The sequence below is a fragment of the Lactuca virosa genome, chromosome 6 (assembly GCF_052849685.1).
Source record: "Lactuca virosa cultivar CGN04683 chromosome 6, Lactuca_virosa_CGN04683_v6, whole genome shotgun sequence".
In the NCBI taxonomy this organism is placed as follows: domain Eukaryota; kingdom Viridiplantae; phylum Streptophyta; class Magnoliopsida; order Asterales; family Asteraceae; genus Lactuca; species Lactuca virosa.
The window spans coordinates 212,937,929-212,952,487 of NC_136431.1; the positions used below are offsets into that span (position 1 = coordinate 212,937,929).

The following is a 14,559-nucleotide window of genomic DNA, read 5'->3' on the forward strand; positions in this document are numbered from 1 at the left end:
ACATAAGGTGTTTAAATCGGGTGCAAAACGCTAAAATTAGGGTTTCTCAATTAGCGTCCAACTCGTCGAGTTCCCTTCACCAACTAGCCGAGTTGGTCCATAAAAACGTGCGACCCAAAAGCTTCCAACTCGTCGAGTTTCCCACCATCAACTCGCTGAGTTGGTCCCTAGGAAAGGGGATTTATTTCCACAATTAATCGTCTAGAGTCCGGATGTTACAGATTCATTGGCCAGTGTAAGTCATATTAAGGCAACCAATGTACAAAGTATATGATATGGTTTCCCATTTTATCTACGTCTATGGGTTATAAGTCCACACTAGCAACATAATTCACTACACCGCCTAGAATAGTCAAGTGTTGTCAAATACTCTGATCGATGATCCATACATACTTGCCTATTGTCTGATCTGGACCCACCATTTTTGGTCATCCAAAAAGATGAGGACTACTACACTCCGCTCTGATCTCACACTCTACCCCAGAATGAGACCTATTCGATAACAACTTATTTGGAACTAAGCACCCTTTATAAGTCTATAACTAACCCAGACTATAACTAAATGCAAAGCTAATTCCAACATATTTCTTAATAAGCGATACTATTATAGTATATAAATAACACAGAGTATATTTAATACAATTAGCATTTAATAAATACTTCTATTAAATTATTCTCTTAAAAGCGGGTGATTCAAGGTTAGGGCAGCGCTCCGCCTTAACACATTATCCGTTCAAAAGACCTAGATAAAATGGCACTAACTCTTAGTCTATTTTCATATTCCTTGTGACTATAGTAATGATAGTCTAGATTCCTCATTAATCTCAATGTCTACATCAAGATCTATCAAATAAGGAATAAACAAGAATGATCATATCAGAGGTAGGGTCCGTTTGGTATACATAGTATACTGTTTGGAAAGTTCACTTTAAACATCTCACTAAATCTAACCTAGACATCACTCCCGTAAGTAGATCAATCGGTATTTTGAATTGGAATCATTGACAAATCTTATTTATAGGTTCATATTAACGACTATGACTATAAATATAAGTTACACTTAAATTAGGACAAGTGCAACTTAACTTATAGAGCTTTCTAACAAGAACCGGTAATTGTGCGGGTAGAACTCTGACTCGGGAGCTTCTATTTCTCCGCCTCTCTGATGCCATAGGGCCTCGCTAAAGTGGTCGGGAACTAAAGAGTAAAGGGGATAAGGGGTTGGACCGAATTCCAGAGGATTCAGAGTAAAAGGGTGAGAAATGAGATTGGAAAACACACTATATATAGCTGAAAATGGGAGGGCGTGTCGCAGCCTTTGTCTAGGCGTGCCATGTCCTTGGTTGGGTTGCTGAAGTGGCACCATTCAATCGTTGACACGTGGCAAGTTTTGGGTGGGGCTGCGTCGGCTGTCAGAGACGCGCCGCGCCACTTGTCTGCAGGTGCGAAAATTTGTTTTTTTTTCAAAAATTCATAACTTCTTCATACGAGCTCCGTTTTCGATATTTTTTATATTCACGCGTAGCTATCAACGAATAATACCACTTTCGTTTAGACTATGTATGCTAAATCTAAATTTATTTTTAAAATTATTTTTAATAGGCTTAGACTGTTAAAGTTTGTATAAAAATAATAACTTTCTCATATGTCTTCCATTCTCGACTGTATTTATATTGACGAGATCTCCAACTCTCGTTTAGATTGTTTTTCCTAAAAATCGAGCGATTTTGATTTCGGTTTCTGAATCACACACTGTACTGATCACTTTTATGAATAGTATGACTTTTGTTTAGATTATTTATCCTAAATAATCTTTTTTTAATATCCATTTTTGTCCTATTTATTACGTTTCGACGTAAGTTTTTACATAGATATCATATACACCTAATATCTATAAAATTCATATAAACACGTATATATATATATATATATATATATATATATATATATATATATATATATATATATATATATATATATATAATTTATTTTTATTTATTAATAGAAGATTTCAATCGTCGAACGACAAACATACAGATTTATAACTATGTCTAGCGATAAACGAGTGCGTTACAGGCTTCATCACTCTCCATCATAAGGTAATTTTAAACCTTTCTTGTTGGTTAAATTATTTACTTATAATGCTTGAATATGGCCTATAGAATAGATTATGGTGATTTGATCTTATTTTTCTTCCGTTGTGAGTCGAGTCTGATTTATGTTATTGTAAACAAACATCATAACCAGGTATCAGATTCATATGTTCATTATTATTAGTATTAGAAATTGATTTTGACTTGTTAGATGGTGTATAACACATGTGAAAATTATATGGGTATATATATATATATATATATATATATATATATATATATATATATATATATATATATATATAGGTTTTGAAAACCCTAGTTTTCGAATATTAAAATAATATTTTTTTTTCTTATTTTTGATTTTTTAACAATAAAAAATGTGTTTTATGCTAAAATCATTTTTCTAACTTCAAGGTGTTTGAATTTGTTAATTCTTCTTAATTTTAATTCTATAATTGTTTTGTTATTGGATGTTTTTTTTTAATTTACAGTAAAATATTTATCGTGTTTATATGTTTATGTATTTGAAGTTATTTTTATTGACAGTATAACATATAAATAAGAATTTATTAAATGTAAATTGTTTTGTCATAAAATTTTATCAAAATATTGTTTTACTTAGTTATAAGAATGTTTGCTCATTGTATAGACCCAATAGTGTATTTCTTCAACATGACATATTATATGATGCCTTCCGTTGCTTCTTCACTTTCCTTGTAATATAATTTCATTATCATATAGTCATAATTATACCGGACAAATGATACACAACATGAGTTTTACGTGTCTAGATTTTAGAAATTCTTGTTTCGTGACTATTCGTGTCGAGAAAAATTCTAAATTTGTATTTTGTATCTTACACGTGTCAAACACGAATTTACATGTTTAAACATGTATAAGCACACATTAAATTTGTGTGACACGCGACATATATATACATGTATAGTCGCGAGACACACTACACATACATACACGTATAAAAACATATACACACAAATTAAATGCGTGTTTTCCTAGCTTAAAAATTGTATTAGACAATATGTGTCTAAAAACGTGTAAATCCGTATTTTCATGTTTCACAGTTAAGACATGTCTATTCGTGTCATGTCATATGTCATACGGATTAACATGTTTCGTGTTCGTGTTTGATACCCAAAACATATTTTACAATTTGTGAGATGTTCGTGTTTCACACATTTATATCGTGTAAATTCATGTCTGACAAATATATGCGACATAGAAACAAAAAATGTTTGGTCTAGTCATAAAAGATGATTAAATTAGATAAGAAATGTATTATATTAAAATATAAGCCAGTAAATACGGGATTCAATCAAACAAATACCATGGATGTTGAAGTCTTTGAGGCTTTCCACTCGGGCATCAAGTGTGGATGGCGAATTTTGTGGGACTCGAGCATTATAGTTTGTCCTTAGATTGACCTAGTTTTTTTTTTTCTGTGTTGTGTCACCAAGAAAAATACATAGTACTCAAGTGATGCTTACTATTCCTTACATATAGTGGTGTTTAGGTTCAATATGTTGCCTAAATTCTGAATAATTCTACTTTAGAATATCACAAATTTGTTAAAAGAATTAACTAATTAATATGCAGGTAATATTTGACAAATGATCTCAGGTAGTATGAAACTTTTGAAAAATATACCTTATAAAAGTGTTTTATAAATATTTTGAAGGGTTTTAAGACAAGTATTGTAAAAAAAATCCAAATCACAAAAAGGGTTTATAAAGTCTTATAAACATTTTAAAAGTGAATTTATCAACAGAAAAAAAGAAAATGACATTTAACAAAAGTATTTTATAAGGGTTTTCCATATTTAATTTTAAAAATATTTTAATATAAAATTTTCAAAATGAAAGTTAAAATAATATTTGACAAAATCAAAAGTTATAAGAATTTTGATATACATTTTCAAAGAGTTTTAAAATAATTTTGTCAAAATAAAATTTTTATGTAAAAGAAACAAAAACTTGTTTGAAAATATAAATGATACACTACTCATTTAAAATACACATTTATTCTACTGATCTTCATACATGGGAAAGTGCATTAGTCAAACGTGTAAGTTATTAGTACGGTGAAGTGAAGTTCTTGATACCCGAGACTCTTGGGTTGGATGACACATACGTTTAATTTGTCGATTTACAGTCTTGGATTGTGATCTACAACAATCACGTCACAAAAAAAGATAAATTTAGAGGGATTATACATGCCAAACATTAAATTCATTAAATACCAAAGAATCCGGAACAAATCTAATAGTTACATGGTGAGTACATTTAGTAAAAACCTTTACCTACCTAAATAACTTTCTTTTGTGATTACGGAAAGGGAAAATGACTTATCAAGGTAATTAATTTTTCAGTATGTTTACATCTGGGTAACTATCTTTTTTTTGTACACATCTAGGTAACAAACTTGTTGGAAGTGTTCACATATGACCATTATGACCTGCTGTAGCAGGTTACATCCTAGATGTGAACACTTTCAACAAGTTCGTTACCTAGATGTGTACAAAAAAAGTAGTTACCCAAATATAAACAAAACGAAAAGTAAGAGTAAATTACACGAATGGTCCATGTGGTTTCGGGGAATTTGTGTTTTTGGTCCCTAACTTATTTTTTTAACTCGGATGGTCCCTACTGTTTATTTTTGTTGCACGTTTGGTCCCTGTCTTACCTAAAAAGACTATTGTGCCCTTATTAATTTATTTTTTAGTTAATTTTATTATTTATGTATTTATTTTTTATATATTTAAAAAAATTAATAGACCCTACATATTTGTATCTCCTCACCGTAAACATGAAAATACATTTGAGAAATTTAATTTGGGTCTCACCGGTCACTATCCTATCTCTCATACTCCTCAACTTCTATTTTTTTTTCCATCTTTAGTGACATTGACGTCTTCACCATGCTTCTTTTTTTGGTCGTTCAACTCTGGCGAACCAACACCATAACCCACTGTCTCTTCATCTTTAGTGGGTTCACTGGGTTGTGGTGTTAATTCGACGGAGTTGAAGGACGGAAAAAAGAAGGGATGGTGAAGACGTCAATATCACTAAAGATGAAAAATAAATAGAAGTTGAGGAGGATGAGAGATGTGACGGTGAGGAGATACAGATATGTAGGGTCTATTAATTTTTTTTAAATATATAAAGAATAAATACACAAATAAGAAAATTAATTAAAAAAAATTAATTAATAAGGGCACAATAGTCTTTTTAGGTAAAACAGAGACCAAACGCATAACAAAAATAAACAGTAGGGATCATCAGAGTTAAAAAAAATAAATTAATTAAAAAATAAACAGTAGGGATCATCCGAGGAGATACAGAAATGTGGGGTCTATTAATTTTTTTAAATATATAAAAAATAAATATATAAATAAGAAAATTAATTAAAAAATAAATTAATAAGAGCACAATAGTCTTTTTATGTAAGAGAGGGACCAAACGCGCAACAAAAATAAATAGTAGGGGACAATCCGAGTTAAAAAAATAAGTTAGGGACCAAAAACACAAATTCCTCCAAATCACAGGGACCATTCGTGTAATTTACTCTTATTTGGGTAACTATTTTTTTTGTATACATCTAGGTAACGAACTTGTCAAAAGTGTTCACATCTAGGATGTAACCTGCTACAGCAGGTCATAATGGTCATATGTGAACACTTCCAACAAGTTTGTTACCTAGATGTGTACAAAAAAAAGATAGTTACCCAGATGTGAACATACTGAAAAGTTAATTACCTTGATAAGTCATTTTCCCTTACGGAAAACCTCTTCACAATTAGATGTGAAATATAGATCTTATACTTTTTATAAAATATTTTATGGGTAATTTATTTATTTGGGAATATTATCATATTACTAATAAAATGGTTTAATTTTATAGATTTATTAAAACGCAAACTCTTATGTTTCACATATTGTACTGCTTCATCTCTTCAATTATGAAAAGCTTACGAAGACCAACTATACTTAATGGATCCTTTATCTGAGACATGTACTCAAACTCCATAAAAAGTTTTATATGATTGAAAAACTGATGCCCATGAATTCACCAGCCAATCCTGATAGAATTGTTGCTTATGAGTATGACTCAAAGGATTTTGTTTTCTATATGGACAAAACTGCAAATTTGGTCCTTGTGGTTTGTCAAAACCTTTAGATAAGGTCCAAAAAGTTTCCAACTTGCACCGAAGGTGCAAAATCAAGTTTTCATGGGTTTTTAGTCCATTCCCGTCATTGTCCGTTTGTTTGGAGCTGTTAATGTCATCACGTGCCCTCCATGTGAGGGCATTTTGGTCATTTTAGGTCCTAGCCTCCGTTGCCGCCACTTCAATTAATAAGATTGCAGACTGTACTTCACTCCTTCGTCTTCTACTCATACCTCATTTAGCCAGACGCAAAAACCCTAACCATTGTCTGAGAATCGGCTTGTGTTCATGCTTTTGAAAATGTGGGCACATAGAAATGTTGGAGAGAATGTTAACGTTCAAGAAGTTTATGGTAAGATTCAAACTTTGAAAAAACTTCGAAAAACTCTGTATTTGATGATCAAGCTTCAAACTTTGAAAAACTCTAACAATCGTCTCTTTCTGTTTTGAAGATGGTTACCCCAACATATTCTCTATTGAACTTCATCACGGAGGGAGTTTCACAAAGTTTCCAAATATCAGGTATATTAATGGGCAAGTAAGGTACTTTGATGTTGTCGACATTGATGAATTTTCTGTTCATGAACTAGACTTGATGATGAGAGAATTAGGGTATGATGGTACTGAAATCATGTATTACCATTTCCGTTTGCCTAATGAAGGATTTGACTTTGGACTCCGAGCATTAGGTAACGATGATGATGTGCGTAATCTATCACGGTATGTTACCCATAACAAAATGATTAAAGTGTACATAGAGCATGGTCAAACGAACTTGCTTACATATTTTATGTCCCGAACTGGTCCAAGAAGGGTTATAATAGAAGACATGGACAATCACGATCCTCTTAGACCCTCATCACCTGTAGTTGCTCATAAAGTGGTAACTCCAATCCAAATTGATGTTGGTGAGGGTGATTTAGGGTTAGCATTAACCTTACACAAATCAGCAACACCTGAATTTAGTAGGTCTAAAGGTTGGAAACATAGTAAAGGGGCATCATCTTGTAGTAGAAAACTTAACTTGGATTGGGAAGGTGGTGAAAAAACAATGGCAAGTGGTGAAGTTGATACAGGTAAGGATGTTGAGCCAATGCATCCTGAATTTGTTGTAGTTGATGCAGAAAAAGAGTTAAACAAAGAGATTGATGTGAATGAAGAACTTGACATGAACAAATCCAATGGTGAGGGTGTAGAAGGATTTGCAGATGAGGGGTATAGAGTTGTCATGGATAATGATCCTCAAGGAGTCAATGAATTTTCAACTAACATCAACATAGATGATGAGTTAATGAGAAACTTTCAACCTTTTGAAGGGTTTGAAGACCAAGATAGCATCCCATTTAATGGGTTTGAAGGCCAAGATAATATTCCTTTCAATGATGAGTGGAGACAAGAGGAGCCTGATGACATTGAGTTTGAGAATCAAAACAGTGAAGATGAAGATAGTGACTTTATGATTGATGAGGAAAACATAATTGAAGATGTTGAAGTTGACATGGAGGATTTCAATCTAAATATTGATACAGAAGCAGAGTTCACTGGATGTCAAAGTTTGGGTGGTCAAAGAAATGAAGATAGTGATGAAGAAGAGGATGTGGAGGTAATTGATAATGACGAGTGGGATTCACTAAGTGATGACTCAGGGGACAACATGAAAAGAAGAGAAATGATCAAAGAGTTGGGGAAACAAACATTATGTTATGCTGGTGAGGTGCACAAGGTAGCTTTTCATATTGGGCAGAAATATAAAGCCAATAAAGAATTGAAAGATAAAGTCGACCTGCATGCTTTAGAGACAAGGAGGAATATCTCATTCACAAAAAATGACAAGAGTAGATTAACACCTGTTTGTGATGGAACTGTAGTTGTAAATGCAAGTGGGGTAGGTGGACCTACCTCTGGGAAAAAGGTAAAGGGTAAAGATGTAAACTCAGATAAAGTTAAATGCACATGGAAACTTCATGCATCTAGGTCAAGTGAACATGACTATTGGTTTATTAAGACCTATAATCAGAAACACATCTGACTCCAAACACGAAAAATCAGATCTTGCACAGCAACATTTCTTTCCAAACAAATTATGGATCAGATTGAAGCTAATCCTAGCCTGCCTGTTCGTGCCGTACAAGAGAAACTCCAATCAACATATGGAGTTAGTATTTCAGAAGAGAAAGCATTTAGGGCAAAAGCGTTTGCCACCAAAAATGTTGCAGGAGATTATGTAAAGCAATATGCAGCTTTGAGAGAGTATGTACTAGAGCTACAAAAGACAAACGAAGGTACAAATGTAAAGATTGATGTGGTTTCTAAACCTGTGGTTTCATCCCCAACCAGGCAATTCAAAAGGATATACGTGTGTTTAGGTCCTTTAAAGAAAGGATTTAAGGCAGGGTTGAGAGAATTTTTAGGCTTAGATGGAGCCTTCATGAAGGGACCTTTCCCAGGTCAAATACTAAGTGCAGTTGGTGTTGATTCCAACAATGGAACCTACCCATTGGCATATGTTGTTGTTGAAAGTGAAAACACTTCAAGTTGGAAATGGTTTCTTCAGTGTCTTGCAGAAGATCTTGACTTGTATTCAAATTCCAACTTCACCTTTATCAATGATAGATAGAAGGTACTATAGTTACATATAATATTGCATACTAGGTTTCATTACAGACTAATGCTAATTACTTATTTTGTTTTGGTGAAAACAGGGTCTTCTACCAGCCATAGAACAATTGTTTCCTAATGTATAACACATGTTCTGTATTAAACACATATACCAGAACATGAGGAAGTTATTTAAGACTACAGAGTACAAGGAGTATTTTTGGAGGTGTACTACAGCCACCACCATACTAGAGTTTGAAGCTGTAATGGTAGAGCTAAGGAATTATGACATAGAAGCATATCAGTGACTCTTGAAAATCCCTCCACATCATTGGGCTAGAAGCCATTTTTCAGGTATTTTCTCAATTTGTTGTCTTATTTTTTATTATAGTATATATATACACTAACTGTTATTTTGTTAATGAACTACTAGGAAGGGCAATTTCAGACATGTTATTGAATAACCTTTGTGAAGTGTTCAATAGCAAACTTGTGAAAGGGAGAGACAAACCCATTATCATTTGTTTGGATTTTATCAGAGAGTACCTTATGAAGAGAGTATGCAATGTGATGAAGGCGTTAAACAAGTGTCAAGGTCCACTAACTCCAACTGGTACTAGGATATTGGAAGCAAACACAATACTTGCTAGTAAGTATCATGCACGATGGAATGGGGGACAAAAGTATCAGGTTAAAGGTCCATGGAATGATCAACATGTGGTGGACATGGAGAAAAGGGAGTGTAGTTGTAGAAAGTGGGAGCTTACTGGAATTCCTTGCAAGCATGCAATTGCAAGCCTAAATGAAATGGCAGACAATAATGAAAAGGTGGGAGAACTATACACCTATGTGCATGAGGTGTATTGGATTGATACATGGAAAGAGATGTACTCCTTCAAGGTGGATCCTCTCAAAGGTAGAGCTATGGGGCCTAAGAGTGACTGCCCAACAACTCTTGTGCCTCCACCACACAACAAAGCTATAGGCAGGCCAAAAAAGAAAAGGAGGATTACAGCAGAGGAAAGGATTGAAATCCAGCAACGTAAGAGGCAAGCAAACAGTCAAAGTCAAAATGATAATGAAACTCAATCACTGAGCAGGAAGTTTTTGACTGTGACATGTAGTAAGTGTAAGCAAAAGGGTCACAATGCCAGGACCTGCAAGGCCAAAGATGGGAATTGATGTTTAAGTACTTAAGTTGTTTATGTTTGTGAAGACTTGCTAATGCACTTTAGTTGGTACTTTGATGCCTTTTTTTGGTTCCATTTTGATAATGTACTTTGATGCCCTTTTATGGAACAATGTACTCCAATGTTTTGGTAATGTACTTTAATGCCCTTTGTTGGTAATGATTGTGTTTTGGCATTAATCTGTTGTGGTGCCCTTTTGGTAATGTAGTTTGTTATTGGTTTATTTTGTATTGTCAAAGCATGAAGATGTTATGGAAATGCACTTAATATATGCATGTAAAACCATTACAATTGCATATTCAAGTGTAGAGAAAAACCATTACACTTGCATATCATGTCAAGATAAAACCTTCACAATTTCATATTCATAAAAAGATAAAACCATTACACTTCCCATTGTCATAAAAGCATTACATATCCAATGATCCAAAAGACAACACTTACAACATATATAAACCACAATTAAACCTTCTAGCACAAAAAGACAACATCTTCAAGTGGTTATTACCAACAAAAAAGCCCTAAACTTTAATTCTTAATTCCAAAACAACACAAACAACAGAAACAAGACCCACGAGGCAAGAAAACACATCGTCAGCTGACCCACTTCAACCTCATACCTATTCATTGTTCTCAACAGTCCTGGTATGATAACAGTTGATCTTTGACACATAGGGGGATCGACCCACCCCAAAAATCTACATCTGGATCCCTACAAGAATACATTAAAGTAGAAGAGTTATTGCATAACTACCGAAATATCATAACCTAATATGAGTTTGCTTACCATTTTAGGGCATGCATAGAAACGACGACCAGGGTTTCGTGAGGTCCATGAGGTTCGCACAACAGCAACATTCCCACAGAAGCAGAGCACCATTTTGAAGCTCGTAGCAGTAGAAGTAGATGAGAGACGAAGAAGAAGAACACCTTTGTGGCTGCTTCTCTGTAAATCAAAATGAAGAAGAAGAAGGGGATTGCGTATGAGTATGTATATAAAGGAGAAATATGATATTATTTAAAATAAGGACCTAAAATGACCAAAATGCCCTTACATGGAGGGCACGTGAAGGCATTAACTGCTCCAAACAAACGGACAATGACGGAATGGACTAAAAACCCATGAAAACCTTGATTTTGGACCTTCGGTGCAAGCTGGAAACTTTTTGGACCTCATCCAAAGGTTTTGGCAAACCACAAGGACCAAATTTGCAGTTTTGTCTTCTATATGTTATACACCATTGATCCAAAGTTTCGAAAGAAGTTCAAAAACATGGGTGCATATGAAATGTTCAAAAAAATCATTGAACCGTTCTATGATTTGATATGCCAAGAACACCTCGGAATTTGGGAGACTCTCAAAGGATGCAAACTACAACCTGAAAAGGAAGTTGCAACTCATCGTTCTTGACTCGCTGACCAACTCTTTTGACGAGTATGTTGAAAATTGAAAAAGTTTTTATATATCCATTGATAAGTTATATGATAAACTCATAACTACATAATATTATCTAAAAAAACTCTAAGTCATACAGAGCACTCTAGAGAAAGGTGAAGGAAGATGCCCGCACCATACTGCATAATGCAGTTTTGGACATTTGCAGTGTGGTTTGCGGTTTATAATTTCTATAAACCGCACCGCTACAAAACTATGGTTCAAACCGCACTACACCATATAATTAATATATATATATATATATATATATATATATATATATATATATATATATATATATATATATATATATATATATATCACAGGTGTGTGCATAAAACCGCACAACATTGCCCGCACCATACATCATACTACGGTTTCGGACATCCGCAGTGTGGTTTGCAGTGTGTAATTTCTATAAACCGCACTGTGCAGTGCGGTTTGTGGTTTTTAGTTACAAAACCGTGGTTCAAACCACACCACACCATATAATTAATATTAATTTGATATATATTAATGATCCAACCCAATCATCTAAACAATTATGTAAAATAAAAATATGTTTGTGAAAATTAAAAATGAAAACATGGAAATACTTACTTGTTTTAGTACCCACTAGATATTTATATGACAAAACTAAGTCAATAACATGTTCGTATTTGTTCTAAAAAGACGAATATTCAAAATGGAAAAGGTTCAACAGCACAAAATACATAATATTCAAATATCGTTATCAAACCATATCTAAATTGCCCGCACCGAAGCAAATCGCACCATACCGCATAATGTAGTTTAGAACCTTCGTGGTGTGGTTTGCGATTTCCGAAATTATCAAACCGCACATGCGGTGCGGTTTTAAATCTAAACCGCACCAAATCACACCGCGCACACCATATATATATATATATATATATATATATATATATATATATATATATATATATATATATATATATATATATATATATATATATATATATATATATATATATATATATATATATGTTAGGGTTGTGACATCCCCATTTTCACGGCCAGAAAAGACCGATTTAATTTATGCTTTTAAAATAAAATCAGAGTAATCCTTTGATTAAAAGAGTTGGGGAATTTGTTCCCAAAACAAAATATGATAAAATAAAATTTATCAAAGCATTTCTTAAAGAAATGTATTTTCATATATAACAAAACTCGGGATGTCATGGTCCGATACAGACCAAAAGCATAAATAGTACCATATAGGCCTTAAAACATTTATTTATATCTAATGGCCTATAATCCAAAATCCCTCGTCATCGTCCAACTATGCTTTTTTCCACTACCTGTAATACAGAAAAACTGAGTGGGTCAGGCTTGGGAGCTTGGGAAGCATATAGGGTTTTCAACCCACAATAAAATATTATATTATATTTAATCATCACACAATCAACCCAATTACCCACTCATTATCTCCTTTTTATTTCTTATAGATTACCCTAAGAATCAACTATTCCTCGTTGATTTATTCCTAAGGATTATCCTAAGGAATCGACACGAAATCCATCGTTGCCAGGGTTTTCTCAACATACACTATATTCGTAGTTACCAAGCGCTAACTCCATAGTCGCCGGGGTTTATCTCGTTTATTGACAGTATTGGTTCCGAGGCTCCTCTAGCAATACATATCAATGGGTTTTTAGAGTACACCGGTGAACATCAAGTCCACAACACCTACAAGTTGCGAGCCTGCTAGTGTTCCACATGACTGTCTACAATAGTCCGTGGTTGTCATCCCTACTCTGCTGAATGACGGGGGCCATCGTTTGGGTAAAGGTTTCGCTCATTTTTTACATGTCACCCTCATCTCATGATCTATATCATCTTTCGTATCATCCTCAAACTCATCTTTCCTCACACACCAACTATTTCATCTACCCATGTTCTACCCAACATATTTGTAGATATAAATTACATATATAGTTTAAATCATTTAAAAACCTGTATAAAACATTCATTCAACAACCATCTCAAGTAAACAAACAACGTATAAACACATAGCACGTATTTCATAGCAAATACTTCATATCTATGCGGTAGAAGAAAGTAACTACACACTCACTTGTTAATACGATTGTCGGACAGCACTACGGCTCTTCAAGTAGTATTCTTTGATGAAACTGGGATATCCTCACAAACCGGGCTTCTCGCGGGCAAAGCTTCGGCTTGAAACTCTTTTCTTCTCGGGATCTTCGGGGCTTCGGGACTCGCTTTGGGTGTCGGGATGATACTAGGGATTCGGGGGTACTTCAAGAGGGCTAGAGAGGGTATCGGGAGTGAGAGAGTGAAGGAATTAGCAGCTATGGCCGGCTGCCCTTCGGTTTCTATTTATAGGGCCATTTTTCTGGATTCACGTCGTGAGTTCAGTAGTCATCAGGTGCGTCATCGCAACTTGCGTCTGTCAGGCTCCAAAAGACGTTATTACTGAGTTCACGTCGTGAACACTGTGTTCACGTCGTGAACTCTGACACAGTGTCGGGGTTCGTGCCCCGAACTTCAAAAATTCATATCTTTCGCATACGAGCTCCGTTTTCGACGTTCTTTATATCCACACGTAGGTGAGATTATGCTCTACAACTCTCGTTTAGACTCCGACGGCTACTTTTGATTTAACTTTTATTATAATATTTTTAGTAGGCCGGGACAGGAAAACTCCGTTAGGAATTCATAACTCCTTTATCTGACATCCGTTTTCGTCTGTCCTTTTACCGTTGGACTACTATCGACGAGATCTTCGATTCTCATTTAGATTGTTTTGGCTAGAAACTACTCGATCTCATATTCGAACTTTGGGCTGCATACCGCTAAGTCGAAACTTCGAAAAATCATAACTTCCTCATACGAAGTCAGATTTAGACGTTCTTTTTATGCACGCTCTCGGTTTAACGTATTCTACGACTTTCGTTTAGATCGCTAAGGCCAAATATCGCTCTATTGTAAATTCACTATTTACGTCGCGCTGTGTTGTGCCGGTTCTGTCGCGAAACTTCGACAGGTCATAACTTCTTCATTATAACTCGGATT

At 34.3% G+C, this 14,559-nt stretch overlaps 2 protein-coding genes across 2 annotated transcripts; both read left to right on the top strand.

Moving 5' to 3' along the window:
* Nucleotides 1-8,362: 8,362 nt before the first annotated feature.
* LOC145122275 (uncharacterized) lies at nt 8,363-8,896 on the top strand. Its single transcript, XM_079057900.1, has one exon. The coding sequence runs from the start codon at nt 8,363-8,365 to the stop codon at nt 8,894-8,896; it is 534 nt and encodes a 177-aa protein (XP_078914026.1).
* Nucleotides 8,897-9,327: 431 nt separating this feature from the next.
* LOC145122276 (uncharacterized) lies at nt 9,328-10,059 on the top strand. The gene has a single exon (XM_079057901.1). The coding sequence runs from the start codon at nt 9,328-9,330 to the stop codon at nt 10,057-10,059; it is 732 nt and encodes a 243-aa protein (XP_078914027.1).
* The last annotated feature ends 4,500 nt before the right edge of the window (nt 10,060-14,559 follow it).